The sequence below is a fragment of the Anopheles arabiensis genome, chromosome 3, assembly GCF_016920715.1.
Source record: "Anopheles arabiensis isolate DONGOLA chromosome 3, AaraD3, whole genome shotgun sequence".
NCBI classification, from domain to species: Eukaryota; Metazoa; Arthropoda; class Insecta; order Diptera; family Culicidae; genus Anopheles; species Anopheles arabiensis.
The window spans coordinates 87,156,217-87,182,752 of record NC_053518.1 but is presented as its reverse complement, the minus strand read 5'-3'; the positions used below and the strand labels follow the sequence as shown (position 1 = coordinate 87,182,752).

At 44.6% G+C, this 26,536-nt stretch overlaps 2 protein-coding genes across 14 annotated transcripts in view; both read right to left on the bottom strand.

Annotated features, from left to right (window-relative positions):
• The window catches only part of LOC120899541 (mucin-5AC), a 29,762-nt gene extending 13,290 nt beyond the window's left edge, over positions 1-16,472 (bottom strand). For 4 of the 10 annotated variants that reach the window (XR_005739069.1, XM_040305515.1, XM_040305516.1 and 1 more), the window contains exons 1-2: positions 16,297-16,465; positions 13,611-14,209 (exon numbers count right to left, since the gene is read on the bottom strand). The gene's annotated coding sequence lies outside the window, so the exon portion shown is untranslated. The other 6 variants (XM_040305513.1, XM_040305509.1, XM_040305510.1 and 3 more) reach the window with 6 other exon arrangements.
• A 2,125-nt stretch (positions 16,473-18,597) lies between these two features.
• LOC120901832 overlaps positions 18,598-26,536 on the bottom strand; it is a 33,124-nt gene continuing 25,185 nt past the window's right edge. For all 4 annotated transcript variants that reach the window (XM_040310145.1, XM_040310141.1, XM_040310144.1 and 1 more), the window contains 3 exons: positions 25,271-25,625; positions 23,982-24,394; positions 18,598-19,317 (listed from right to left, as the gene is read on the bottom strand). In XM_040310145.1, the coding sequence (XP_040166079.1) occupies positions 18,653-19,317; positions 23,982-24,394; positions 25,271-25,470 (1,278 nt within the window). In that variant the 5' untranslated portion in view covers positions 25,471-25,625 and the 3' untranslated portion in view covers positions 18,598-18,652. The remainder of the gene's footprint in view (positions 19,318-23,981; positions 24,395-25,270; positions 25,626-26,536) is intronic.

Genomic DNA, 26,536 nt, shown 5'->3' with positions numbered 1-26,536 from the left:
CGGGAGGTAAATGTATGGATACATTAACAAACAACCCTATAACAACCTTGACCTTCGAAGCATAAATTTGAATAAAAATCAGCATAATTCAGTACATTCTGAGACCGAAAAACTAGATGGTAAAAATAACACGTATAATGTTTATACATGCTAGCCTTATTGCTAATAGCCCATGAGTCGAAAAACACGACACTAGCTATTTGTGAACATCGTTTGATCGTTCCAGTCGTCGTTAAGCAGCTGATGTTTACAGAAAACTCTAAGTAAGGACCAACGAAAAAAACAAAAACGAAACATTCTTTTTCAGCTGTCACACGCATGCCGCAGCGAACGTGTTAGTTCAAAAAACTTTCCACCAAATCGATATCAACGTAGATATTCTTTGGAAGGGTGAAATTCGCGCCGCAATATCGTCATAAGGATTATTGCCGAGTAATTTATCTGTCCACAAGCGAATCTAGCGCTCCCCGCAGGGGCGGACTAGAAAGGTGGCTTGTTAAGCTCGATGGTCTTCACCAGCCTGCCTAATTACATTACGATCTAGCATGAAATATTGGAATTGCGGCCATGTTATGCAAACAAGCGCGTTTATATGAGATAACAAACGCAGGTGCAAAGATGCTGCGAACTAGGGGATGATTGAAGAGCAAGTAGAATGTATTTAGCTGCAAGATTCTGGGCGACTGGGTCAACCGAATGGTGTGCAAAAAATTTAAAAAAAAAAACAGTAAGAAACCTTAATGTAGAAGAAAAAGCATAGTTTATAATATGTTGCTTAAAAACAAATTAACCTCATTTAAACTTCATTGCCATACAGCCCGAATATGTTACAGAAACATCTTTAACATATTTCAATAATCCAAATCAAATGTTTAACGCCAGGAGTTGCATGTAGCTCTCTTTGATTTCGATATGGTGGCTATAAACCGTTCATATATTTTATATAACTTAAGAACCTATTTTCTCTTTCTTATTTGGCACTTGATTTGTAGCATCAACATCACTGATTCGTATTTTGAGTGATGCAACTATAGCGAAGAACTTCAATTCATTAATTCGCTCATTTCAGATGATTGTTTAGCTCCAATGTTTACACCTTCTATAATTTAAGACAGAAAACTTTGAGCATGCAGTGGAACAATACCCAATTGATATTTTCGAGACATGTCATATTGTTTTCGACTTCCTGGTACGAACATAAAAGCAATTCTTGGAACAACAGTTCGTTCAGCCGTAAATTTAGGAATTGTAAGCGCCGCTTCAAACACCTCGTAGAAATACGGAATCTAAAGCATTGAAACATCGAGCATTAAGTAGCTCTCGTTACTCCAGATTACAGAAAAACGATTTAGGACTTCCTACCAGGAAATTAGACCAGTGCGCGACCCCAGCAAGTCTGGTGGACTTGCTGGAAAATAGATTCTTGGCATAACTAAAAACCCCACTTGAAGATAAAGTAAAATTACGATACAATCAGTAACTCCTAAGCTAAAATTAGTGTACGGGAGATTCGATCCCACTACCACATAGTATGTTACTGCAAGAACGAACCAACCAGTCTGTAGCACAATCATAGTGGACTTGTTCATACAGTCAAAAAAACCCCTGCATAAACAACCGTTTTCTAAATTAATCTCCCCTCCAAGCTGGGTTTATCGCTCGCCACCTGTGACCATTGTTGAACTTCACCTAGAAAAATCGCAGTCTATAGAACAAAATCAATACTGCACTGTGGTGTGGTACGCCACCACGGCACGGAGCATCAAAGGGGGTGTTTGTGTCTAATTTCGTGGGAGGACGTATTTACGTGCCCCGCCGAACGTGTAACTGAGCGCGAGAGTTCTGCTCTCGGTTTCTGCCACAAAACCGTCCCCCTCGTGTTATTCCAACCAATATGCTCGACGACCCCCCTACACAACCCGATGGAGCCGCCTGGTTACCATTGATGACGCAAAAACTCAACCATTCTACACACACACAGAGACGTACGTACTGCCGCCGCCAATGCTTCTTGTCACACGCCCGCTGCCGGTGTCCAAAACCAAAGTGACACCCACTCGTTTTGTTTCGAGCCCGCCCCGCCGGACCTTCCCTGTGCTCCGCTGCTGCTGCTTCCACTGTCATCGAAACAGTGGGGGGTGTGCTGCTGCTGGGGGAAGACGGGCAGTTACCGGCCAAATAAACGCCGAAATCAAACAAAACCGGGAAACCGGGAGCGATGGAATCAGCGCAGCGAGGCACCACAAGGACCTAAACGGGAGACACGGCGAGCGACGGCGGCGGCGACGACGTTTTTCTCCGCTCTTGGGTGTGGAATTTTCTAAATAAAGAAGACAGATTCTCCTCGCCTTAAAATAAGCCGCGAACGGCAAAAAAAGCATCCTCCCTCCTCTTCCCATCACAAAACGCTCTAGATCCACGAACGAGAGGCACAACGCCGCGTGATGCCGACACCACCGTTCCACACACAACTACCACCTGTTGGTTTCTCTACTTCTGCCTACCCCCGAAGGATCCTTCGGATTTGGAAAGATAGAGACGGAGCAATGGCTTTAGTTTTGTGCCTTTTTTGTTGTTGTTTGTCTTTTTCCTATTTTTCCGAGGAATGGCTTCCAGAGTGGTACAAAAAAATAGCTCTTATGCTAACAGGGGAGGAAAGAAAATGAAACACTGCCAGTCACATGCAAAACGACCCAAGCGGCCTCGCACGATCATCGATCTTCGGGGAAAACAAGCTGAATTAAGGTGTAACCCATCCCCCTTGATCGCGAACACAAGAGAGGACACCGGCGACGAAGGAAATACTTTTCTCACGCGCACACACCCTCTCTTTCTCTCCCTGTTTTTTCTTCTTTCCCCCTTTCAAAGACACACATTTTTAATTCCAAGCCCCATTGCCCGAAAACTCAATTAAACCAATTTACGTCAAGGTAAGAAGGCGTGTGTGTGTGTGTGGTGCAGGTGTGTCCCGAATTATTAGAGTTAACATTTTTCCGGGGCGCCCATCCACCAGACACACACACAAATACTCATACCATCATTCGTGGACAGTTTTATTCAATTAAGGCAAAAGAATGCGCAAAACGCTTTCATCAAGCGGTTGGGGAGGGATGGGGGATTGGACACCCCACCACCACACGCAGTAGTAGTAGGTCAACGTGCGAAATATTTTGCGCATTTTGCGGACAGGTACTCTCCGCAGCAACGCCGGGTGTATATATCTTGATTTATGGAACGCCACATTTGCTTGCCGCCGGTTGCGTCTTTGCGAGGGAACACGCACTCCGGGAACGGGCAGTGGAAATTACGCAACAACGCTTCAGAACTTAACAAACTTTTTTTTATTAAGGTGGAAATGAACCAATTAAAGTGAGATTTTTGGAGATAAATGGCTTTTTTATGAGTTTGAAATGTACAAAAGTCTTTATGTTATATGGCGATCTATCTCACACAATCGATATTGAATTGAACCAGTGTTGAAGTTAGTAGATTGAAGCATATATCATATGAGAAACGAAAAACAAACATATTTACAGGGTTTTCCAGATTGTTTTTTGCGGTTATTTAAATAACTTTGTGTGTTTTCTGATTATGACCCGTTTTCTATTTCCAGTTAGAAAGCTGAAATTTCAGGTCACTGGAATTTCAGGTGTCACTGGAACTATATTCATTATCCGGGTTGTAGCATATTGACAATTACGATTTTGAATTCACCATTTGTGTCCAAACAAAGATACATTTTAAAACCGTTTGGTTTTCTTTTTATCAGGTCGAATTAGATTCTTCTTTTTCTTTGGCTCAACAACACGTTTTCGGTCAAGGCCTGCCTAAACCACTTGTGGGCTTGGCTTTCAGTGACTTATGAATTGACCCCCCATAGCAGGATAGTTAGTCCTACGTATAGCGACACGGTCCATTTGGGGCTTGAACCCATGACGGGCATGTTGTTAAGTCGTATGAGTTGATGACTGTACTACGAGACCGGCTAACTAGATTCGAACTAGATTACCACACTTTTAATACATTTTAAAATATCGATTTCAACACAGCTGCAGGGTTTCTCTTAATCTTAATAAAATTACAATTTTTACATATGATTTTCAACACATCACAAAAAACTGTCAAACTCAATTCAGCTTGAAACGTGTTGAAAATCATGGTGAAGAAATTAAAAATTATGATGATGGAAATGAAATATCAAATTGATGTGGATTAACATCTTGCACGCGATGAAAAAAAAAATCATATGTGGAGTTGACATGGGAAACCCTGCATTATACTTCCTTGATAAAATATTTATGCTTCAGCAAAAAAAATCATTCATGAGCTAACTCGCGTGTGGTTTTGCATGGAATATTGACGTCAACAATCATACGCAATATGACTAGTATCGTACGCACCCCCTCTATTAATTTTTCTTGATGTTTATTAAATTCTTTCCCACATAGTAGATTGAATTTGCCCCATAATGTATAGACCGTTACTAAGTTTGGTTGTCCTTTAGTACCCCAACATTTTAGGACATCGCGTTACTAATTGTCGAAAAGAATGATTTTAAAAAAAAATTAAGAACTGTCTTGAAATCGTGTGACCGGTTCCAAAATATGTAGAAATTTTGTGGATACTGCTATTGGATTCCAAAAGGAATCTGTCCAAATAGGGTGCCGCAGAATCCAATTCTCGTCACATTAAGTACACTTCCGGGTTAGAAAGAACCAAGAAAGTGTCCTAAAATTAAAAAATGAAGGTATTTTAACGTCCACTCATCCGACTGAACTGGACCACTGTGCACCTTTACCTGCTGTTCTAGTATAGCTGGTTGTATCGAACGGCTAGCGACTATTTAATCGCTCAATAGAGAGCAGTAAAACAATTAAAAATATATTACCTTTTCATAGTTAAAATATAATTCGAGTGTCCAATCGAAAACAAGATAGAAACCATACGGGGGATACAATAATCCCGCTCCGCAAGCAAACGACACGATCAGCGAACGTGCCAAAATGCAGATTAAACTGTCCACGGTTCGGTGAGTAAGGCGATCGTTAGAGGAAAATGATTCGGAACATGTGAAAATTGCCGAACTGACGATGGACTCACACCAATACCCTTCCTCTTTCCGCGGTACGAAAACAAGATTGCAGAAGCGCAAAAACGTGCATTCCACCACGAGAAACGCCAAAGATGGGACTTTATTTACACACAGCACCACCATCGCAACACTACCGCGCTTGGCCACTCGCGACCATTGATCGCCAATCATCCATAACGATAATCCAATTTTCCGCTCCCATACGCCCAAAACACATGCTACTACTACTACTACTGCCACTGCCTTCCGACTTAACGCGCACGACGAGTTTGCTCACATGAAATTTTTCTCACATTTTAAGCATCGTTCTTACACACAGCACCAACCCGTTGAGAGTGCAAGGGAGAGAGATAAAATATGCCCATTTTTATCCACTTTTTTATCTGCTTGCCACCGTCCTCGTGTGCACCTGGCCCCTACATGCGCCTTCATAGTTGCCCGCAGCATCCCACTCGTTTGCAGCTATTTTCGCGAGCCGACACATGCCTACCACCCGCACACTGCTCGGAAGGAGGGCAACGGGCGAGAGGAATTTTATTTATAAACAGGAGAAACTCCTAGCCCCCTGCCACCCATGACCATAGCCACCACTCACCCACCCACCACCGGCAGGTTCATTCATGAAAAATTCGATACTGAAAAACTGCCCCACGATCTCGCTTGGGGCCGCTTGCCTCGTCGTTCAAGCCGCTCGGTCGTAATAATACGACGCTGGCGGCCGCACCACATTAACTATCCCACGAGTTCATCGTTATGCCCTGCGGTTAGCGCTTTTCTCCCTGGTTGTGTGCGGCACTTCCTCCTCAGTTTTGAGGCATAAGGGCTGAGAAGGTAACATGCTGATGATATTACCAAACTATCGTGCGATCGCGAGCAAGACAGACAGTGGGTGCGTCCGCTTGAGTAAGTTAGTGTGAGAGAGAGAGGGTGCGGTGGCCGCTCTAAGTAAATTTCGCGACCGAGCTAACCGAGACGAAACGACTACCGGTAACGCCAGTGTGCATGTGTATGTGTTGTGTTACAGCCAAAAGGCGCGCACCACAGTAACGGCTTCGACGTAGATCGAGTAAACAGATATACTAAGCTCTGCCCACACACAACTGCGACTACCCACCTACACTACCCTTCTTTCTGCCGCTCACTGTCCAGACGAACCAACTGCAACATCTCAAGCGTAGCGGGATAGGAGGCAGGAGTGGATTAGGAAAAATGTTCTTGAAACCAAGGTACGGAAAGGGAAAAGGATTAAGAAGCGACAACAATTCGTACTTATTTGATTCTCAGTACTTTGAGCTTTTTCTATCTTTCTCTTTTACTTTCTCTCTATTTCTCTCTCGTTCTCTCTCATTCTCTCTACTTCTCTCTCGTTCTCTCTATTTTGCTCTCGTTTTCTACTCTCTTTCTCTTTATTTTTCTCTTTATCTTTCTCCATATATCTCTCTCACTCTCCCATCTTTATCTCTCTCTGTCTCTCTCGATCTCTCTCTATCTCTCTCTATCTCTCTCTATCTCTCTATCTCTCTCTATCTCTCTCCATCTCTCTCTATCTCTCTCTATCTCTCTCTATCTCTCTCTATATCTCTCTATATCTCTCTATATCTCTCTATCTCTCTATCTCTCTCTCTCTATCTTTCTATCTCTCTCTATCACTCTCTATCACTCTCTATTTTTCTCTCTATCTCTCTCTATCTCTCTCTCTCTCCTCTCTCTATCTCTCCTTTCTCTATCTCTCCTTTCTCTATCTCTCCTCTCTCTATCTCTCCTCTCTCTATCTCTCCTCTCTCTATCTCTCCTCTCTCTATATCTCCTCTCTCTATCTCTCCTCTCTCTCTATCTCTCCTCTCTCTCTATCTCTCCTCTCTCTCTATCTCTCTTCTCTCTCTATCTCTCCTCTCTCTATCTCTCCTCTCTCTATCTCTCCTCTCTCTATTTCTCCTCTCTCTATCTCTCCTCTCTCTCTCTTATCTCCTCTCTCTCTCTTATCTCCTCTCTCTACTCTCCTTATATCTGTTCTTCTCTTTGTTTCGTTCTTTATTTCTCTCCTTGTTTCTCTCTTTTTTCTCTCTTTGTTTCTCTCTTTGTTTCTCTCTTTGTTTCTCTCTTTGTTTCTCTCATTTCATTAGCCAATTTTACCGGATTGGCTAGATAAACCCTGTATATATCATATTGTTCGCTTTTTATCACTACTGTAGAATTAGAGTGTAGACTTAGCAGGGTAGTAAAGAGCCAACACTAATCTACAGCAACACAGCAACTGTAGCAACAGCATGTAGGCATTACACACCACCAATTACCAATGTCCGGACGACCTTGTCTTTTGCGCACAAGGTATGATAAAATTGTAACCGGTCATCAGCATAGTTGGAGACTAGCCGTCGTCTAGACAGTTTATTTTTTATCTTTACACCATAAGCAAGTAGCTGTCAGTATTGCAATAGAGATAATAGGAGATAATGGGTACAAACGATTAACATTATTTACGCTTTAAGGTAGAGCGAACAACGATCAATTACGGCACCGTTGCCCAATTCACTCAGAATTTTCATATTGCATTTTGTACTGTTGTATTTTGAGGTATTTTCCAAGCCCAGTTGGCAGATATAATCTACCTCTCTTGATTCATTTCAGTCATTTCAGTCAATGCCTAAATTCAAATCTTCAAACTCTATTTTCTAATAAGCAAAATAATACCTCATTTCCAAAACTAAGTTTGCTCAACAGCTAAACAACAAATCATTGAATATCAAACAAACCAGGAAATTCAAATTAGATTTTGTAACTACATAGTATTGTGATAAAAATGACAGCTAAATTAAATATCTTAAAAAAAACATTCTAAACTTGAAATACAAAACCCATTTCGTGTTTACCGCTGTACAATGTACAGTGTGCAGGTATACTGATAATTCACTGTTTGTTGCTACCTTGCAGATGTGTTTTGCGATATTTGCGCACGCCCAAGTAAAGTATATTTGCTTTTCTTCTCGACCCGAGGGTCGCTGTCAAAACAGGGGAGAAACAAATAGAAAAACTCGCTGCTGCCACCGCATCACTCGTATGTTTGAGTTTCGTGAAGCATAAATTAGAAACAAAAGGTAATTCACCCGTGCTGCATAGGGACGCTGTATCTTGCTTTCTTTTTGTGATAAAAAAACACATACACACACCAAAATTCTTTATAATGCCACCAAAATGCAACAAAAACAGAGAGGCATAGATCGCAACACAGTTGCTCGCAGTGCAATCACGGGTACGTGCCTATGCACCCGCAGCAGAAAGAAGAAGATGTACCGTGGTATGTAATTAAGAGATCGCGAATCGGTCACCATCAGAGACCATTCACATCAACGCATGCCGTCGTCGCATCCTTCACATGTGCACCGCTTGCACTGCGCCTCGTGGCCCACGTAGCGTTGCAAACTGCTGCACTGGTGATGCAATTTGGCACTAGCCAAAGCGCGGAAGCAAGAGGCAGAATGAAGAGTGGCTTTACATTACGGTTAGTGGCAAAGGAAGTAACGTCACCGTAACGTCATCGTAATTGTGTTTTCTTTTTTCAAAAACGAAATATATCTATCTGTAACAGGCGAATCATTGAGGTATTGCATAAGTGAGGATGCAAATAAACGTCATATAACTTTACGAATTTGTACTATTTCTACTTGAATGATTCACAAAGTGGGGCTGGTGGATAGGCGTGCTTGTGCCGGCGATGCTGGTTGAGAGACATAATTATATTGCATTTAAACCATTTCTAGTAGCGCTTCGTCATCGGTTGTGTTCCGCTGAAGCTGGTCAATCACATTCCGGTCATCAGTTTTGGCAACTGGACGCATCTCATTTCCATACCTGCTTCCTTCCAAACGTGTTTTCTCTTAACGAATCGTGATTATTCACCCACCGCAAAATTGTAATTAGTTATGATGAGCAAGCAAACCCCACAGTATGAGTAGTAAATATTTGCTGAAGCTATTTTAAAAATCATCGCAAAATGATGGTGCTGATGATTTTGGGGTGGAAGACAAGCATCAATAGAGGAACCAACTGAAGCTGAAGCTGAGGATCGCATTGAATGGCAAGGTGTGACCTATGACCGGAGGGGCAGCAGTCAAAACGGTCATGAGATTTGACGGCGCTCACATATGAGTCAGATTCTGAAGGAAACGCAAGACGATGTACCTTACCCATAATCTTCAGTTTGGTATAATCATCATCAATCACTTACCGAAAAATAGATAAGCGTTATGAAATGCAACTTATTCAGCTGAGTTAAGGAACTCATAGTCGTTTAGGATATTATGTAATGTAGCATTCTTGTTGATATAATTATTAGATTGCTCTTTATCATAGCATTTATAGAGGAAACATATCAGAAGCACTTCTTTAAATATAAAGCTCCATCAAACGACCTATTCGACAAGAATTATGATCTAACCAAGAGCTGTAAAAACCATATTACTTAAACTTATTATAAAAAGCAGTTAAATTAGGTTAAGACCAAACTAAACGTTGTTTAGAGACACTCCAAAATGGATCAAGTGGGGCATATCGAATGATCAGACCAAGTCTGAAGATCAAGAAAGCTAAAATTACAATGTGCCCAAGGTAGTAGAAAAGAAATGTCAATATCCGAGGAAAAGAGACGTCTATGTCCCGTCATCTGCTGTGTTGTTACTCTTGCTAATTCAACTAAGACATCTTACATAATACATTTAACTAAGTTTTTCACGAAAAACACATGTTTTGATGACACCTGTATACGGTTGATTTTTGGCCACAAATTATCACTGTTTCCCTAGCCTAGACGCTACCTTACACAAAGCGAACACACCCTCAACCGATGCAAACAATTCAACGGAACAGAACCATTGCCGGTAGCAAATCGATAAATAAGCACGAAAATCTACAACGAACGACATCCGGAATAGAACGAACGAACATCACACTACCAACTACAGCTGTGTGAGCGGATTCTCCGCGGCCACGGGTGCAAGAGACGCGTGCAAATGACAAACAAACAACCATTCAACTACTTACATGTACCCTCAGCAGCTGTCCCCTCTCGTCTCTCAACCAACCCCACATACATGGCCACCCCAAAACGACGGGCTTGGATGCCTTTGATAACGGCATGTGTTCCAAACCCAGCCAAACACGGTCCACGCTCTCGACTGGCGTCGTTAATGTGTGTGTGTGTGTGTTACCACCACATGCGCAACAATTGCCGCCACACACGCCCGCATTGTACGCCTACGCAGTGCTATTTTGCGCGATAACCAACAGTCGAAGAATGTTATTCCCGACCCACGAGCCCGGGGCAAAAGCAGAGCGCTGCTTACGGCGGTATTGAAAATTACACACAGGTACAGAAAAGAGAGGGCTGTCTGTCGTACTGTGACCGTACGTGGTGTTAGAGAGAGACTCTGCTGTTCTTACTGTATTTCCTGTAGAGGAATTCCCAGCCATCAAAAACGATAAAACGTCGAAGTAATCAAACATCAATTGCTTAGTGTGGTATGGCAAAGAAGAAAAGCAAATTGTTGAATACATTTTGTCGTTATACCTAAACGGTCAAATAACCAATAAGATCAAAATCTATACAATACAGAGGTCGATGCATAGCTCGATTTTGATCCACCATTTTGAAAAACCTTTTTTTTGACAGTTCAATGAAAAAGTGTTTACAAACATTTCCACACAACCAAACACTTTTCAGGGTCAATTGGGCTTTTCTGGGTAAAATGAAGTGAAAATATAAGTGTCCATCTCATGAACGTGGCATGACGTAGTTTTATCAGTAATTCATCACTTAAAAACGACCACTATCAGGAAACTAGCTTCTTAGCTTTGGTCTTCATGAGCTCCACATGATTTCGTCTTAATTTTGGACACTGATCTTGTTATAATCGATAACTGCACAATAATTCTATCTTTTATTGATATTCGTAAACATTCTATAGTATTATGAACAAACATAGCAGACTTAGCCTCAGCAGACTTATGAGATGCATTTTCAAAATGCTATTTACTTAGTGAAAAAAAAGGAGTATGGAACAAACGACCCATCATTTTAAAGCTTTAGGCTTCTTCTTTCTGTTTTTGTGCATGCATTGTGTCAAAATGTGTAAAATAATGTAGAAAACAAAGCTAAACCTGCACCTCCATAGGGCTGTCAAAATTAAACTTGGACAGGATAATATTATTAAAGTAAATTTCGTGCTCGACAAAATATGCAGCACACATCGCTAAAATACTTGTAAAACCCTGTAAAGACAAGTACGGCAATGTATTATTGCCGGATAGTGCCAAATATTTTTTGTTAATCTTATTGGACTTTGCAGACTTCCAGTTGTGCTTCGTCATAAAGCCACAAAACGGTGACGTGTAATTAAATATGGGATTCGAACTTTGTCTGTCCTTACCATAAACCAATACGTTCCCCACTAGACCATCCAGCCACTCGAACATAAGCAGCAGAATCTCAACCAGGTTCTGATAACGATCGACTGCTCAAAATCGTGATACAAGCAAGACTAGAATGTATATTCTTTCATAGCCATGTTCATCTCAGGTTGGTCTGTTCAAGGAAAGTTTCACTCATGATTAGTGGAGTCGTCCCATCGCTGGACACCTTGGAAATCCCCATTCGATAAAACCTGTTCATACGCATTGCTTTTTTTTGTATTCCACAAGCGTTGATTGAGTCAACGCAAGTGACATAATTTTATAAGCATGTAAATGGGGAACCAAGGTGTACATTATTTCAAAAGCATTGGTTTGCTGTATTTCATTGAAAGCAGTTACTTTTTTTCTAAGACAAATAACTAAAGTAGCAAGATGCAAATAATAACAACCGAAAAGTCGCTTGGAATTGAAAACGGTAACCAATGCATCACTGTCCACAAACGATCCGAGTGATTTCGTTCCCTTACCTTCGTGTTTTTCCTTGAACCAAAACTTCATTAACAACAAGATCGGCTCCATCGAATTGGGTGGTGAATAAAAACACTCCACTCCCATCATGGGCCCATGACAACATGCTGTGTTTTTCCGGCGCTAGAGAAAACGGACCACGGCTTTTCTTCGCAAACGACGCGCAGCGCGGACAGAGGGCCGGAGCCGTGTGCCGGGACCGTGTACAAGCGCACGTCAGCGACGCGAAGAAGATGGACTTGGGATGGGAAAAAAATGTTCCATCATCGGATAAAATTAAAACGCACCAACAACTGCGCGAGGGCCGCGCATCGTTCCGTGTGTGTTTTACACGCTGTTGTTTCCGCTTTTCCTGCGCACCACACCACCACATATCAGCGCACCACGCATCAGGAAACACTTGGGCGTTTTCGTTACCTTCTCCTGGCAGAAAATTCTGCGAACGCGTTTGCGAAACCAAGCATTTGGACATGGGTGTGTGTGTGTGTGCAAAAGTGGAAATTGAAAAACTTCTATTGTACCGTGGTTTGTGTGGGAGCGAGTGTGTGTGTCGGTTGCTGATCGAAATGCGTTCCCTATAATTTTTGGGCAATCTTTTACCTTCGACGCTACGCCTGCGTTACATCAACATTATGAATAGATAGTTTACACATGTGTTTCAATTGTGTAAGGGAATTTGAATCCAAAATTCTACCGTAGTATCTGAATTGTGCCTATATGCCAGACTCATTCACCTTATCTGTTTAAACCTGGAATGTATGTAGAGTGCAAGTAGGATTTAATTACCCTCTCACGAGTTCATGAGCAGGGGGAGAGCGTGGCAACCTAGGGTATTTAGCGCAATTTGGATCAAAAATTTCCCCAAAGAATTCATAATTTCCCCCTTGTGGGAAATTCCCCACCGTTTGAAAACCGCTGAACTATATGGATAACTTTTAGAGATTTGAAGAGCAACGTGCCTATTCATATATAAGCCCATTAAATTTTTAGAACATCCGTTAGTGACCAAGATTTATGCTCCATTGATAGACATTAGTGCCTAAAGTCCACAGTGTCAAGGATGATCTCAAACTGTAGAATGTGTTTGCAATACCACTAATTGTTGTTTCAACATCTCATCCAAAGTATAACAGTTGATCTACTACTACCAATAGCGTCCGACTAACCTGCTATGGGTAAACCAAGAAGTTATAGACAGTCAAGTCTTATAGATGCTTTTGACCGGCCTAGAACTATGGTTCTAGTGCCAAATCGGAGACCTAAGATCAGCATTAATTTATGGAAGATTCATTTATGGAAGAGACATTCCAGTACTAATTGGGTTTCGGAACTAACAGTATATAGAAGAGTCCTAACCTCAAACCCTATTACAATTTCGAAGACCATTCTCAAAACAAGTTCGATACTCTCACTTTGCACTGCCCACTCCGTTCAGAGCGGCCTTTTAACAGCCAGATCTACGTCCCAGGTCTCTTTGGCATGATGTTCCATGGCTCATTCCAAGCTACAGTGTCAGGCAGGCAGCCTTGAAGTCGATGAACAGGTGGTGTGTAGAGATCTGGGAGCCCAGGCTCCATATACTTACATATGAAAATGTGCAGCCAACCATAGGTTTCGGAAGCCTTGCTGTAGTTGATATCCTATTTGGAGAGATACACCTCAGTCACCGCGGTCTTTAGTAATCTCGTGCCTTCACTGTCAAACCGTGCACGGTGATAAACTGCCCATTAACGATGACAGCTGCTGTATATTGCAGGTAGTAGAGTGCTGAAGGATCTCAACGTGCTGTCGGAATCTCAGGTTATCACTCTATCGCACAACCACTAGGGAGGAGACACACGGAATTGTGTATTTGTGTATTGTGTACCGAAAATATTTTGCTCACTTTGGCTTGAATAAAACTGCGCACTAACACACTTTCTTCATGTGTACACTTTCTCTCTCTTCAAACTGGGAAACCAACGCAACCTCGATTAAGGAGTTACATCAGCTGTCAGGACACGGAGCCCACTCGAACCACACACATACACACATAGCTGAATGTGGAGGATAGGCAAGCAACGCACACCTTTGTTATCTTTGTTTCGAGCTGATTTTCACATACACACACACACGACAGACTTATTCACATACACTCGTTTTTCTGCTCTAAAACATCTGGAAAGCCGGTGAACACAACTAAACCTAGCAGGAAAGCATTAAAACAAAGAAAAGCATTGTAATGATAGGATCAGTTTTCACTGCCCGGTGGGCGGCTGTGCCTAGACCGTGTACCGACGTGTCCCACACACAGGCACAGCACCGCACACAGAAACGAACACGACATCGCACCATACGGAACCACGATCGTACTTGCCATAGGGCACACACACGCGCACACACTGCGTTATCTTTCGGTTTCGCGATAAATGAGTTGCAAAAACACGCGCGCACAAACGCACGACACAAACGCAAATGATGATGTTTTGCCTAACCTTGGGTGTGCATTTCACTTTCGGTGGAGGATTCTGTTTTATTTTAATCTAATTTCAGCGCGTAACAGCGGCTAATGCGGAAAACGGAGCGGAATGCAGCAGCAGCAGCACCACTACACTGCTGTTGGTGCACATTCTCCCCAATGTCATTCTCTACCACTCTTTCTCTGTGCTCTTTTTCGCTCACCTGTGTGCTCACCTGCTCCAATTACCTCGGTTACACCTGTGTGCTGATAAACCTGTGCCGACCTGTCAATCGCAGCAAGTAGGTTCCCCACACAGGAATAGCACAACAACAATAACAAAACGGCACCCTTCTACTACACAATGCCCTCTTCTGTCTAGTGCGCGGCTTGGGTTGATTTTCACTGTAGCTAGTTTAATCGCAGTTTATCTATCAGCGAGGAAGCAGGTTTACGAAATGTGTGCCTTATCACTGCACGGTCGCACGATAAGCACTAATCCTTGTTTTCGGCAGCGAACGCAAAAAACCGTACACACTCCTCGCCACGATACGGGTGTGTGTAAGCTCCGATACAAACTGACCGCTAGAGCGAAGTGCGCGCCCGACCGCACCACGCGATGACACAAATAAAGGGAAGAGAGAAAGAAAAAAGCAACCAAAGCAACCTTCGCCGGTGCTGTGCGCACAGGTAGAAGAAGGCAGAGCGCGCGAGAGCGAGAGAGGTATAGTGTTCTTTCTCTGTCTCTGGCTCTGTGTAGTGGTGGACTGTACGCGAAAAACATTGGTGCCGCTTCAATGACGTACGACGCACGCACACTACCGCACCACGGCTTATGGCGACGAGTTGGTGGTGCGCAGCGCGCAGGCGCACAGGTGATACGCAGGGCCGAATACATACAGAGCGACGCGACAGCTACCCAATACGCAGGGCGCTGCTGCCGTGTCCCTTTTTTCTTCTTGCAGTCGTCGCCGTTCCTATGCACACGCAGCCATACGCAGCCGATTATTTGAACACAGACGCAAACAAACAGTGGCTCGTTTTGTCCGTCCATATCACGCAGCCGTTGCGCAAAGTGCGTATGCGTGACCAAGTGCGTTGTGTTGGTGTTGGTCGGGGAGGACCGCGCAAACTGCGTTTTCCTTTTACGGGGTATGCTGCTTCTCTGCTCTACGCTTGCATGAGACAGGGTTTGTTGTAAGAGTAATTGCGTTTTTAGCACACAGAAAATCAAGCAAGCGCAACAGAGCCGTGCCGTGCGTTTCCAGTTTACGCGCACGAGACGAGCTAATCTACGCACTCAGCGCCCCGTGCCTAGCACGCACTCAGCTGATTTAATTTTCGTTCACTTTCCATCAACCTGTTGCAGTGCCCCAAAACCGTCCACCATCTCCACCCCCCCATTGACTTTTACACGAACACACACATACACTGACTTCAAAACCACTTGCGAAACGTTTTCGGTGGAGGGATGCACACACGGCTGGGTTAAACCGCTCATTTCACTTCCTTCACGCCAGGGTCACATACACGCACACACACACACACAACGCAAACGCACCGACGTGTCACGTTGGGGGGGCTGGGGACGTAACAGTGCGGGAGGGGATGGGGAGGGGAATACCACAATCGCAACGACACCCACCCACAACCCTCCCCCTTCCTCCACGTATACATCCACAGTTCTTTTACTTTGCCTTTCCCTGCCCTCCACACTCCCCCCCCCCCCCACAACCGTAGATTCGGTAATTTCTGGTTGCCACCTACGCGATCGATCGACTTCTTTTTCTACTTCGACGATACCTTCGAATTTCGTGTACGGGGAAATGCGTACCTTCGCTCGGTGCGTTTTGTGTTTTGCTCTCTTTCTACTGCTGCCGATTTCGCAGCTACCGTCGACGGCGAGCTAAACTTACGGAAGGCAGGAATTATTTTGAAAAACTTTGCACACAGCGCACAGACAGAGCAGAAGAGCTGCCACCGAAACCGACCGAGGTTCGTCGTTTGACAGATGGAAAACACAAAATGAAGGAGCCGCGGCCAAAGCGAGACATTCCAATTTGATTTTGACAGTAGGAATAATTGACAGAAAATAAATCTTTTTTTTTTTCAAAAAAGAAGAGAAACAACCAAATTTGCTCTTTTGCTCCGTACTCCCTTTGTTTGATCTCTTTCATGTGAATTTTGTTTGTTTATTTTCTCTTTTTGTTTGTGTGCTACCCACGTTGCTTCATGTGGCCACCGCTTAACGCGCATGATCGGCTTGTGCTGCGAACAAGGTTTATACATAACATTGTGCAGTATGGCTGGCAACACGGCTCTTAAACACAAATTGATCGTTGCGCAAAATTGATCGGCAGAAAAAATCTTCTTGCGTGCCATATTAATTTCAGTAAAAGGCCCGTAATAGTTTTGTTATTTTCTGATTGCTTCACTGGCTTATTTTTACAGTTGCCGGTAATGGTAATTTGAGTAGTAATGGTGGGTGAATCAATCACTGAATCCGAGTAGGTACTGTCTTGGATCGAAAACTGGGACAGATTTAGGATCTGTTCCATGACAGAGGTACATTATGGTACGATATTAAAACTGCAGTAAAAAAGGGAGCAGTATCTGGACCAATTACAGGAACGGTTCGGGTTCAAAATCATTTCCATGGCATATCGGTTCAGGATCAATTATAGGACAGGTTTGGGGATCAGTACCAGGGCAGAAATGAGTTCGGTATTAGTTCCAGTAATTGTATAAGGGTGGTACAAATTCCAGGTTCGATACGAGTTAGTTACATTAACTATTTACAGTATAAATGTCAGGTTCAGTACGGGTTTTTGACCAGTTCCAGGATCGGTGTAAGTCTAGGAGCAGTATCAGGATATGGGTTAGTAATCAGTTCGACGTTCATTATCAATTCCTAGATAGGTATGAGCTGAGGATCATTTTCGGGATAGATAAGGGTTTCAAATCAGCTTCTGGACCCATATAGGTACAGTATTAGAATCAGGTACGACATGGGATTCGCATCAATTTCGGGCATCGGATGGGTATGATATTAATTCCAGGTTCGGTATGGTATCAGGATCTGTTCCAGAATCGTTAAGGATTGGGAATCAGTTTCAGAACCGGTATGGACTCAGTATCAGTTCCAATATGGATTCTGGACCATTTTCATAATCGGAACCAAAGTTTGCTCAGAGCCGGTATTAGCTTCATTATCGTCTTTGGTCTTCACTTTGGTTCAAAATCCGTCTCTCTTGATCTGCCCCGTGGATTGCAGGGGCATCTGAGAATTCAATTTGTTTTAAATATCTTTGCCGGTACCCTTCGTAGTAAAGCCTCCGAAATTAGTTTGCAAAGTCTTGTTATCCAGTTAAATTACATGATCAGTATGTTCAGTTCCTGCTTGTTATACATTTTAATGTAATGTAATGTGATATATTGTCAGCAAAAGCAGTGTCACACTGAGAAGCAGTGATCCTATTTCAGAGCGAAAATAATAGCTCTATACTATACCCTTCTTGGGGCCGGTTTGGTGGCATAGTCGTCAGCACGTACGACTTAACAACATGCCCGTCATGGGTTCTAACTCCAGATAGACCAGACCGTGTCCCCATACGTAGGACTGACTATCCTGCTATGGTAATCAATAAGGTCACTATGGTCACTAAAATCCAAACCCACAAGTGGTACAGGCAGGTCTTGACCAACAAACGGGTTGGTGTACCCAAAGAAGAAGAAGAAGAAGATTATATCCTTGTGTCGCATCAATGCTCAGAACCTTGCCGACATAATCGATTACCGATTGCTGTCGCTTATTGCAGAAAAAGCTCATCTATCCCTGTGCCTTTTCTATGCAGGCGGCATTTTTTGGAGCTGTTCCATGGTTGTAAAACTTTATTTCTTACCAATCTCGTTCGGATATAAAAGCTCCCTCACTGCGAAAATAAAAGCCGACATAAGCCCCCGTTTTTTTTTTTTTAAAAAGAACAATTATTTGTCGTTATGGTATTTACATTTCATACACTTCATTCGCTAGTCGATTCAACACCGCGAACTTAATAGATAACCTGTCCAGCGATTTAACCTCGCCAAAACCTTCCCCCCATTCGCCTACCGGTAGTATCGTAGTTTATTTCTGTTTAAATTAACTTATCGACTACGGCTTCTCTGGTGCGAACCACCACCCCTTATCATCATTTGGCAATGTACCGATCCAGGTTGTTCCAGTTGCAGGAGTAGTCGATCTGCAGCAGACCCTTTTTGCTTAAGCTGAAATGTTGCGGCGTGTAACATACGTTAGCGTTGGTCGCTGCGATCGCGATCGCGGTGGCCGGATCGAGCATCTGGCTCGGCCGTCTAGCAATGCTCATACTCTGGCTGACGACGCTGACACTGCGGGACCGCCGCCTCGTCGGGCTGCCGGCGGGCGGGCCGGCCAGCCCACCGGCACTGCTGGTCGTCGCGTACAGCGGCACATGTTCCGCCTCCTGCCGGGCACACTCGAGACAATCGTTCAGCGTGTAGTAGTTGTGCTGGTCGGACAGGATCGTCCCGGTGACGGACGGCGGTGGTCCGAGCGGGAGCCCCGAATGTCCATGATGATGATGAGCGTGAGCGTGATGGAAGTGTGCCGGCGGAGGCGGTGGCGGCGGTGGCGGTGGCAGCGGCATGTAGCAGCAGCTCGGCTCGTAGTACTCGTACGACGGCGGCCCGGGAAACTCCAGCTGGGGCAGCGGCTTCGGCAGCACGATCGGGCGCCGGCTGGAAGCGCTCTTGCCGAAGCCGGGCGTGTGCAGGCGCAGCGCCGACATCGAGCTGTCGCACGAGCTTGGCTGCTCCGTCGATGACGTTTCCAGATCTGGAGGGGAAAAGAAGTAAGAGAAGAGAGATAAACTTGTTAATTTCTGTCACTTTTTTGCCCCCTGAATTACGCAATTGTGTGTATTAATGTCGTTGCAACGCTACTCTGAGGAACCTATTGAAACCAACACTTCTTCTGGACATTACAAGAAAGGACCTTATGAACATCACTAAAGGCCAACCACTTTTGGGACAATGTAATTGTAAAGAACCAGCGAAACATCTTATCGAATGGCCTTCTTTCTCAGAATGGAAGTCACCAATGAAGTCACGCACGATCAAAACCAGATCACCTCCTTAATGATCCGAAAGAGATTCCAAAAACAGAGAGCTGTGACCTTCAAAGTGGGCTTGTAAAATAGGGCCACTCTCAACATGCTGGAACGATCTGGATTTGCACAATTGCCATCTTTTCACACAAAAAAGTCGACTCATAATGGCTCACTCTAATTATCATATTATCGCACAAAACCGTCACCACGCTTGCTTCCCATCGGTTCTCATTCCAGCAACTTCAACTTACATCGCACCCGCACAACTAATTCCGGCCGTTTTTCGAACATGTCGTGAACACCAGCTCAATTATGCACGCTTTTGCAGCAACTCCGGTCGCACATTCAGAGTTGAGTTTGAATTTGAATAACTCGCGCAAGAAGTCTTCACACTATGTTGCTCGACACTGACTGACAGCCGACTGCTGCCTTAACTACACATTATGCCCCACAATGGCACCCAACAAAGCAGTGCACCCTTGTACGCGTGCAGATCAACTTCCTTCCTCTGCGATAGCACCCCGTTGCGAGATAGGTTGGCCGGAGATTGTCTTTGCACGTTTGCTTTCCCGCAGCATTCCACGCCGACGACGATAGCGACTCTCGTGTGCCCTCAGCGGTAGGAGCGAAATTGGAACACTAGGCCACACATTGGCCCTTTACGTCGCAGGTGAGGGATCCTGCAGCAAAAACGAACGAAACGAGCGAGCGAGCGACACAAAAACGGTCCGAACCATCCGTACGGGGGCAAGATCGCACACTAAATGCGGTAACCGGTGCGTCCGGCGTACGACGAAAGGCTGGAACAACCCACCCCGTTTTCCAGCTTCGGATCCGGGCGGGGGTTTTCGGTCGTCGGGTTCGTCGACTAGCGAACGAAAGTAAAGTGCAAAACCGCACCGCACTGAGGGTGTACCGACCCGTCCGGCAAACAACGCGGAAACCCGACCGCCCGAGACCTCTCGCGCGTACGAGGAAATGGGAAAGCAATGTGAAGACACCGCGTTGTTTGTACTTGTTGCCTATAAAACAGCAACCAGCAGTGGAGTTTGTTTTGCCTGCCCGTTTTCGCTTTAAACTACTCGTTCGTACGTCGTGGGTTCGTACGAGCTAGACGAGCACGGTGTGTTAAGACATGCCGTTTTATGTTGGTCAAAGTTCCGTTGGCTAGGGGCGACTGGGCAGGTTTTTGACGCCCTGCCTATCGCCAAGCGAACGTAGCACTGTGGCAAGGCCCTTCCGTCGTCCGTGGAGAGAAGACAGGTTCTTCTTTCCGGCTGCATTCTTGTAGCGGATCTGCTTCGGAAGCGTAGTGGCCTCTTGTCTGTAACTATGATTTGAATTCGTCATACGAAGAATGGCAAGGAAACGACGATAGGCAAGGCTAAAGAGGGCCGCGCACGTTTACACGAGCAGTAGATCAGTTGTTTTTGTTTGCTTTTTACTTGCAACAACACAAACGTACGCAAAACAAAACCACTACCCCCCAGTTCGTTGCGTGATGATTATGCATTATTTAATCGTAAACAAGAGCCTCCAAAACTTAATACCCAAGCTTAAGGGTCAAATCTCGCGCCAACGAACAGCTGACGTGCTTGCGATCATCACAAACTAAGCATGCGGCAACCTTCTTTTTGTGGTTGGTAGACATACCATCTTTTAAATACCATTTTGAATTCAATCTTGTTATTTGTTTAAAGTATTAAAAACATCGCTCGTTGGGCACTCTCTCGCGGTTGGAAATGGTTAATCTTAATACGCAAACCATGCGCTTGTGCGAGCTGGGATCTTTCCCGAGAAGTTCATTCTCACGTTCTTCCAGCTTTATAGAAGCAGATAGAAGGGTGACTGTAAGTCTTTATGCTCTGAGGTCTGAGAAGAGGTTTAAGAGTGTAGTTTGCCTTAATGGTGGTAATATTTCACTATAATAAATCATTTCATAAGACATTAATTAACGTATTTTTGGGTGCAGAAGAAATTCCTGAGTTTAAAGTTTAACGACAGGCAATTCGTCTTCATCCAAAAAAACAATCCAAAATTTCAGATGAATTACTCTCTCACAAGATTCACTTTTCTCTTAAATAGTGTTATCTTACGTATGAGATCTTGGATATCCAAAACATCTGGAAACAAAACATCTTGTAGGGCTTGAGGTGCGACCTTGACATCTTCTTGATATCGTTCCACGACTTAAGGGTAAGAAGATTTAACAAGGATCTTTGAAGAATTGGACTTTTAAATATTCTTATTAAAAAAAACCTATACAATGTTTGAATTATCAGGTTAATATCCTTGTAACGACTGCCAGTCTCAGTCTTTTCTATACGGTAGGACTTACTCAAATAAACTCCAGATCTTTTCCAAAAAACGTACAAAGCACCTGTTTAAAAGCCAAAGACACCCAAAGGCAACATTTTACGAAAAGAGTAAAAAAAAAATTGAGGAAAAGACAGTTCTTCAATATAATTCAAGCACCAATTTAATCCGAAATGAATACATCAAAATTAGCACCAACCGCAACTCAAAAGTGATTTTACCAATAATCAATAACATCGATTCGATCGATTGAGGTCACATCGAGACGTCTGAGGGTGCCAAAACCAAAGCTAATGACACGCTGATTGATTAATGAAAAAAGCATTGCAATGTAACCGTTCAAACAAAAAATCCATAGGCGAACCAGGAAAAAGGCTCACAAATGTAAAGACTATTTTCGCTATTTTACAAACATTGACGTCTGGGGACCGTGTCCACAATCGTGCGGAGGTTCTTTCTCTCTGTCTTCGGGCCTACGTTCCACCATCCGCTACCACCAGCAGTGACGAAACGAGGTCGTTACGCAGACGCAACCGCGCAACCTGCAATTGGTCCCGGGGTGGTAAAGACCACCCTCCCCGATTCGAGCGTTTGTGTATTTATTTTTGGTAAAAGCAAAACCCCACCAAAGGTGAAGCAGGAGCAAAAGCAACACTAATACAGTCAATCAGGGGATTACTTCAAAAAAGTTTGTAACATAGTGCTAGAATTAAGAGAAAAAACACACACGCGCGCACACGGCTTTCCCTTTCTATGGTCCTTTGGGTACGTTTGGGTCATTTCGTTCCGTTTCGCATTACGTCAGGCACACCCCACCAGGGATGATGAAATTCTAATTACCCGCGTCAGAACGCGCATTGGAAACGCTACCACCATACTCCCTCGCTGCAGCCCCGGCAAAGCAAGCACAACCGGCTCGCCATAAGTAAACAAGCTCCAATTACGGAGCTCCCCTCTGGCTAAGCAGTTCATCAAACGGTAGTTTCGATGTCCAATAATGATGGACGGCAACAGTTTCACGGGAAGGAAAGCAGCGCAACAAAAACGTCAGCCATCGTTCCGATCCACTGCACGCTTCATTGATCCAGCGTAGCAGCGCAGCACTGGGTGGCACTGTCCGCAATATCGTAATGGAAAACTAGTAATTTACCATAACGACCACCGAGGCGACCCACGCTAAGCTGCTAAACACACGCCAAACCGTTTGTCAACATGCCGCTGTGGCTAAACCCCTTCGGCCCTCGGTTGGACATTGCAATATCGAGGGCTTTTTTTTCTTCTCAATGTTTGCGCTACCGCCACATCACTAATAGTTGACGCGTTTAGCGCAAGAATGAGACCATTTGGAGAAGGTCTCGTCGTTAGGCTCTCCTTCGTGTTGGACCTGAAAACTGGAAATGAATAGAAAAGAGAGGGAGCGAAATAAAAAACTAAACCAACAGGTTTTTCCTGTATCCTCCCAATAGTATGTGGCGCAGCTTCCTTGAGGGCCAAGAATCCCGCTCGGTGACCGATATAGAGCGCTGTACATGGCTGTACAATCGAAGACGCACTTGAAATCTGTGCCATATTTTTCAATGTTTTGCCCTCCATTTTGCCGTATTGAGGTCTAAGCCTACTTATCTATCTACAGCACCAAGCGGGAGGGATTCTGACCGCACTGTTCGGGAAAGTCATTCCGAAGAATGCCCTGTACCACATATGTGTACAGTAATCGCTGTTTGGTGCAATCGAATCAGGACACTGTAGGAGGTCATCTTTCCATTTTCTACGTTTACAACGGCCACCCCGCGGAGGGATAGAAATAGGCCTAAAAAAAACCCTTCCAGAGCTAATTGTCGGCACTTCTTTACAACGCTGCAAAAGCCTCCGATGGCCCTCCACATGCCTGATGTTTGCTGAAATTATCACCTTTTCCTCCTCAGGGGACTGGCAGCAACATGCAGGAAGTAATCACCGTATCCGGTACGTGCGAGTCCGGTTTGGAAAACGGTGTAACCGGTTCGATTAACAGTTCGAATCGAACTTGCGATTGCGTACACACCACGCACGCCTTCCGGAAGTTGGAACCTACCCGTGTATGAGCTGTAGACATGCTCATCACCCCCGATGCTATCCTCGTCCATAACGGTATCGTATCGTTCGGTGTAGAATCCATCCTCGTCCTCGTCGTCCTCGGCGTTCAGCTCGTCCTCCAGCTCGCTCGGCCGCTCGTCGCCCACCATCGTATGCTGCTGACGGTGGTGCTGGCTCTCTCCATCGAGTGCATCTTCCTCCTCCGGCAGCAGTACGACACTCTGACCCTCCAGGTCTTCACCACGAGCGACGGGATCGAACTCGGGATCGATCAGCTCGGCACTGGAGCAATCGCGACACTCCAACCCACTGCCGTTCAGCTCGCCGGGCACGTAGTAGAACTTGGACTGTATCGGTTCGCCGGCGGGCGACGGCGGTACCTCGGACTCGGACGTTGGATCCATCACTTGTCTGTGTGTGAGAGGGAGAGAAAGAGAGAGAGAAGGAAAGAAAAGAAAGATAAAAACCAATCAGAGCATGCAGTGTGTCCATCCAAGCAGTCTGATGGAGGGAAGGTGTTGAATTATAGACGTTTGCACGTCACGGTAGCTTTAGCCGTCCGGATGACGGTTGCCATCGGACGCACCTCATCTGCATGAGGGATGACCGAGTCCGCACGATGACGCTTGGTTTCTACGCTTAACGGAGCCATTAATTAAGTCACACAAGCCTCACAGAAGACCAAACGGTACAAGCAACGGCCGGACGAGAATGGTGATTAAAATGTGATCCACGACGAGCGGTGCAGTGTCATGGGTGAGGAAGATGACTGCTTGGAATGTCGAGAGGTTTTTTTTATTCTGGATAATAAAACCTAACGTACAAGGAAAGGCAATGCAATTGGATGAAATATGCATCTCCTTAGGAACAACTATTTCAACTTTATGGGTTCGTCGCTTGTGTCCAGCGACTTTATTCTCTATCCTCTTGTAGAAGCAGCAAAAACCTTCACTCGGAACCACACATTCCAGCAAACACCATTTCATGTGCTTTGTAAACGTGTGCCATTACGAATAACGTATCTAACCTTGTCCCCTTGCGCGCCGTCTCCGTTCGGCTCTATTACCCCGTGCACGCCGGACGCCAATTAGACGCCTGAAGATGCAAATTAAATTTAGCATATTATTCATTCCGATTGAGACCTTGATGCAGGATATGCCTTATGCAACAGGTATGCCTCCGTTCTTCGCCAATCCCCGATGCCTCTCTACGTAGAACATGGAAACACTTACTCTGCACTGTCCATGTGCCTTGTCTCGCTTCTCAACGCGCGCTCCATTCACTTACTTGCGAATGTAGACATAGTTCTCCATATCCCACGGATCGACATATCGCCGATTGAAGATGGTGTTCGGACCGTCCTCGAAGATCGCGCGCCGGACGTAGTCGGACTCTTCCGCCGAGTCGTACTCCTTCGCGGTGTAGTACAGCGATTCGGCCGTCCGGCGGGACGTTCCAAAACTGTCGAACCCAGCGTAAGCCGGCATGGTTGATATGTAGTTGTTTTTTTTTTTGCTTGGTGCAGACTTATTTCGTGCAGGTTGCTCTATATCTCGTGGTGCGGTAAGAAGCTACAGGGAGATTCTAAAACGAATTGGCTAGGGAAGATCACCGGTTGTGGCGTGACGTTCCCGAGATGTTGCTGGAAAGAGGAAAATAAGGATCGAAATTAATGCAAGAATTAAAAACATGAATCAAATGTTACATATTGTATATTTTGTAGGGAACATTCTTTATTCCAGGTTTCTTAATTGGTAAAATTGTCTTAAAAAGCAGTTAACAACGCCATCTGATGTAAAAATATCATCATTTTGTATACTATTTCCCTTCTTCTCTTCCATTTCAAATTAGAATACTAAAGCGCATCAAATGTTTAGTAAGAACATATCACAACCATAACAAAACACACCCAGCCAATAGAGCCATTTCTAGGTGCAGCTTCAACGATTGTTTATCGATCCTCAAGGGCCACTCCTTCGTTCGCATCTTCTATTACGACGATACGCTACGCATCACACGCACCTTTCAAGCGCCGTCGATGAACCCACTTCATCCACCACGGGCGGTTGCAGCTGCGTCTTGGCAAACACTGCGCACCAAAGAGGCAAACAAACAAAAAACACGATATTCAACAACTTTCTCCAGGCGCAAAACTCGCCTTTTCGAAAACGACAGCGCAAACCTCGCAGAGCGCGGGCGCGCGCGCTCCTCGGTTTGTTTATTTTCATGTGCGCATCTAATGCGCAACGATTTCTGCACAGGCCAAACACAGCCGTGGATGATGCTGGACATGCGTGGGGCTACATCTTTCCTCCCTCTCCTTCCCTCTCCCTTTCCTCAGGAAGGTTGGTTTCCGACGAGATGAGCGGGAAAAAAATAAATAAAGATGGTCAGAAATTGAAAACCAGCCTGTGTGTTCGCCAACGCAAGCTATAGTTTTGGTGAATCTGGAAAACTGCAAAAAAGATCACTCATTGCAAACTGGAGAAAATCGTGTTTCCCTTCCTAACCAGACAAGAGGGACGGACAAAGCGTGCAGAAAAAGCGGATTAG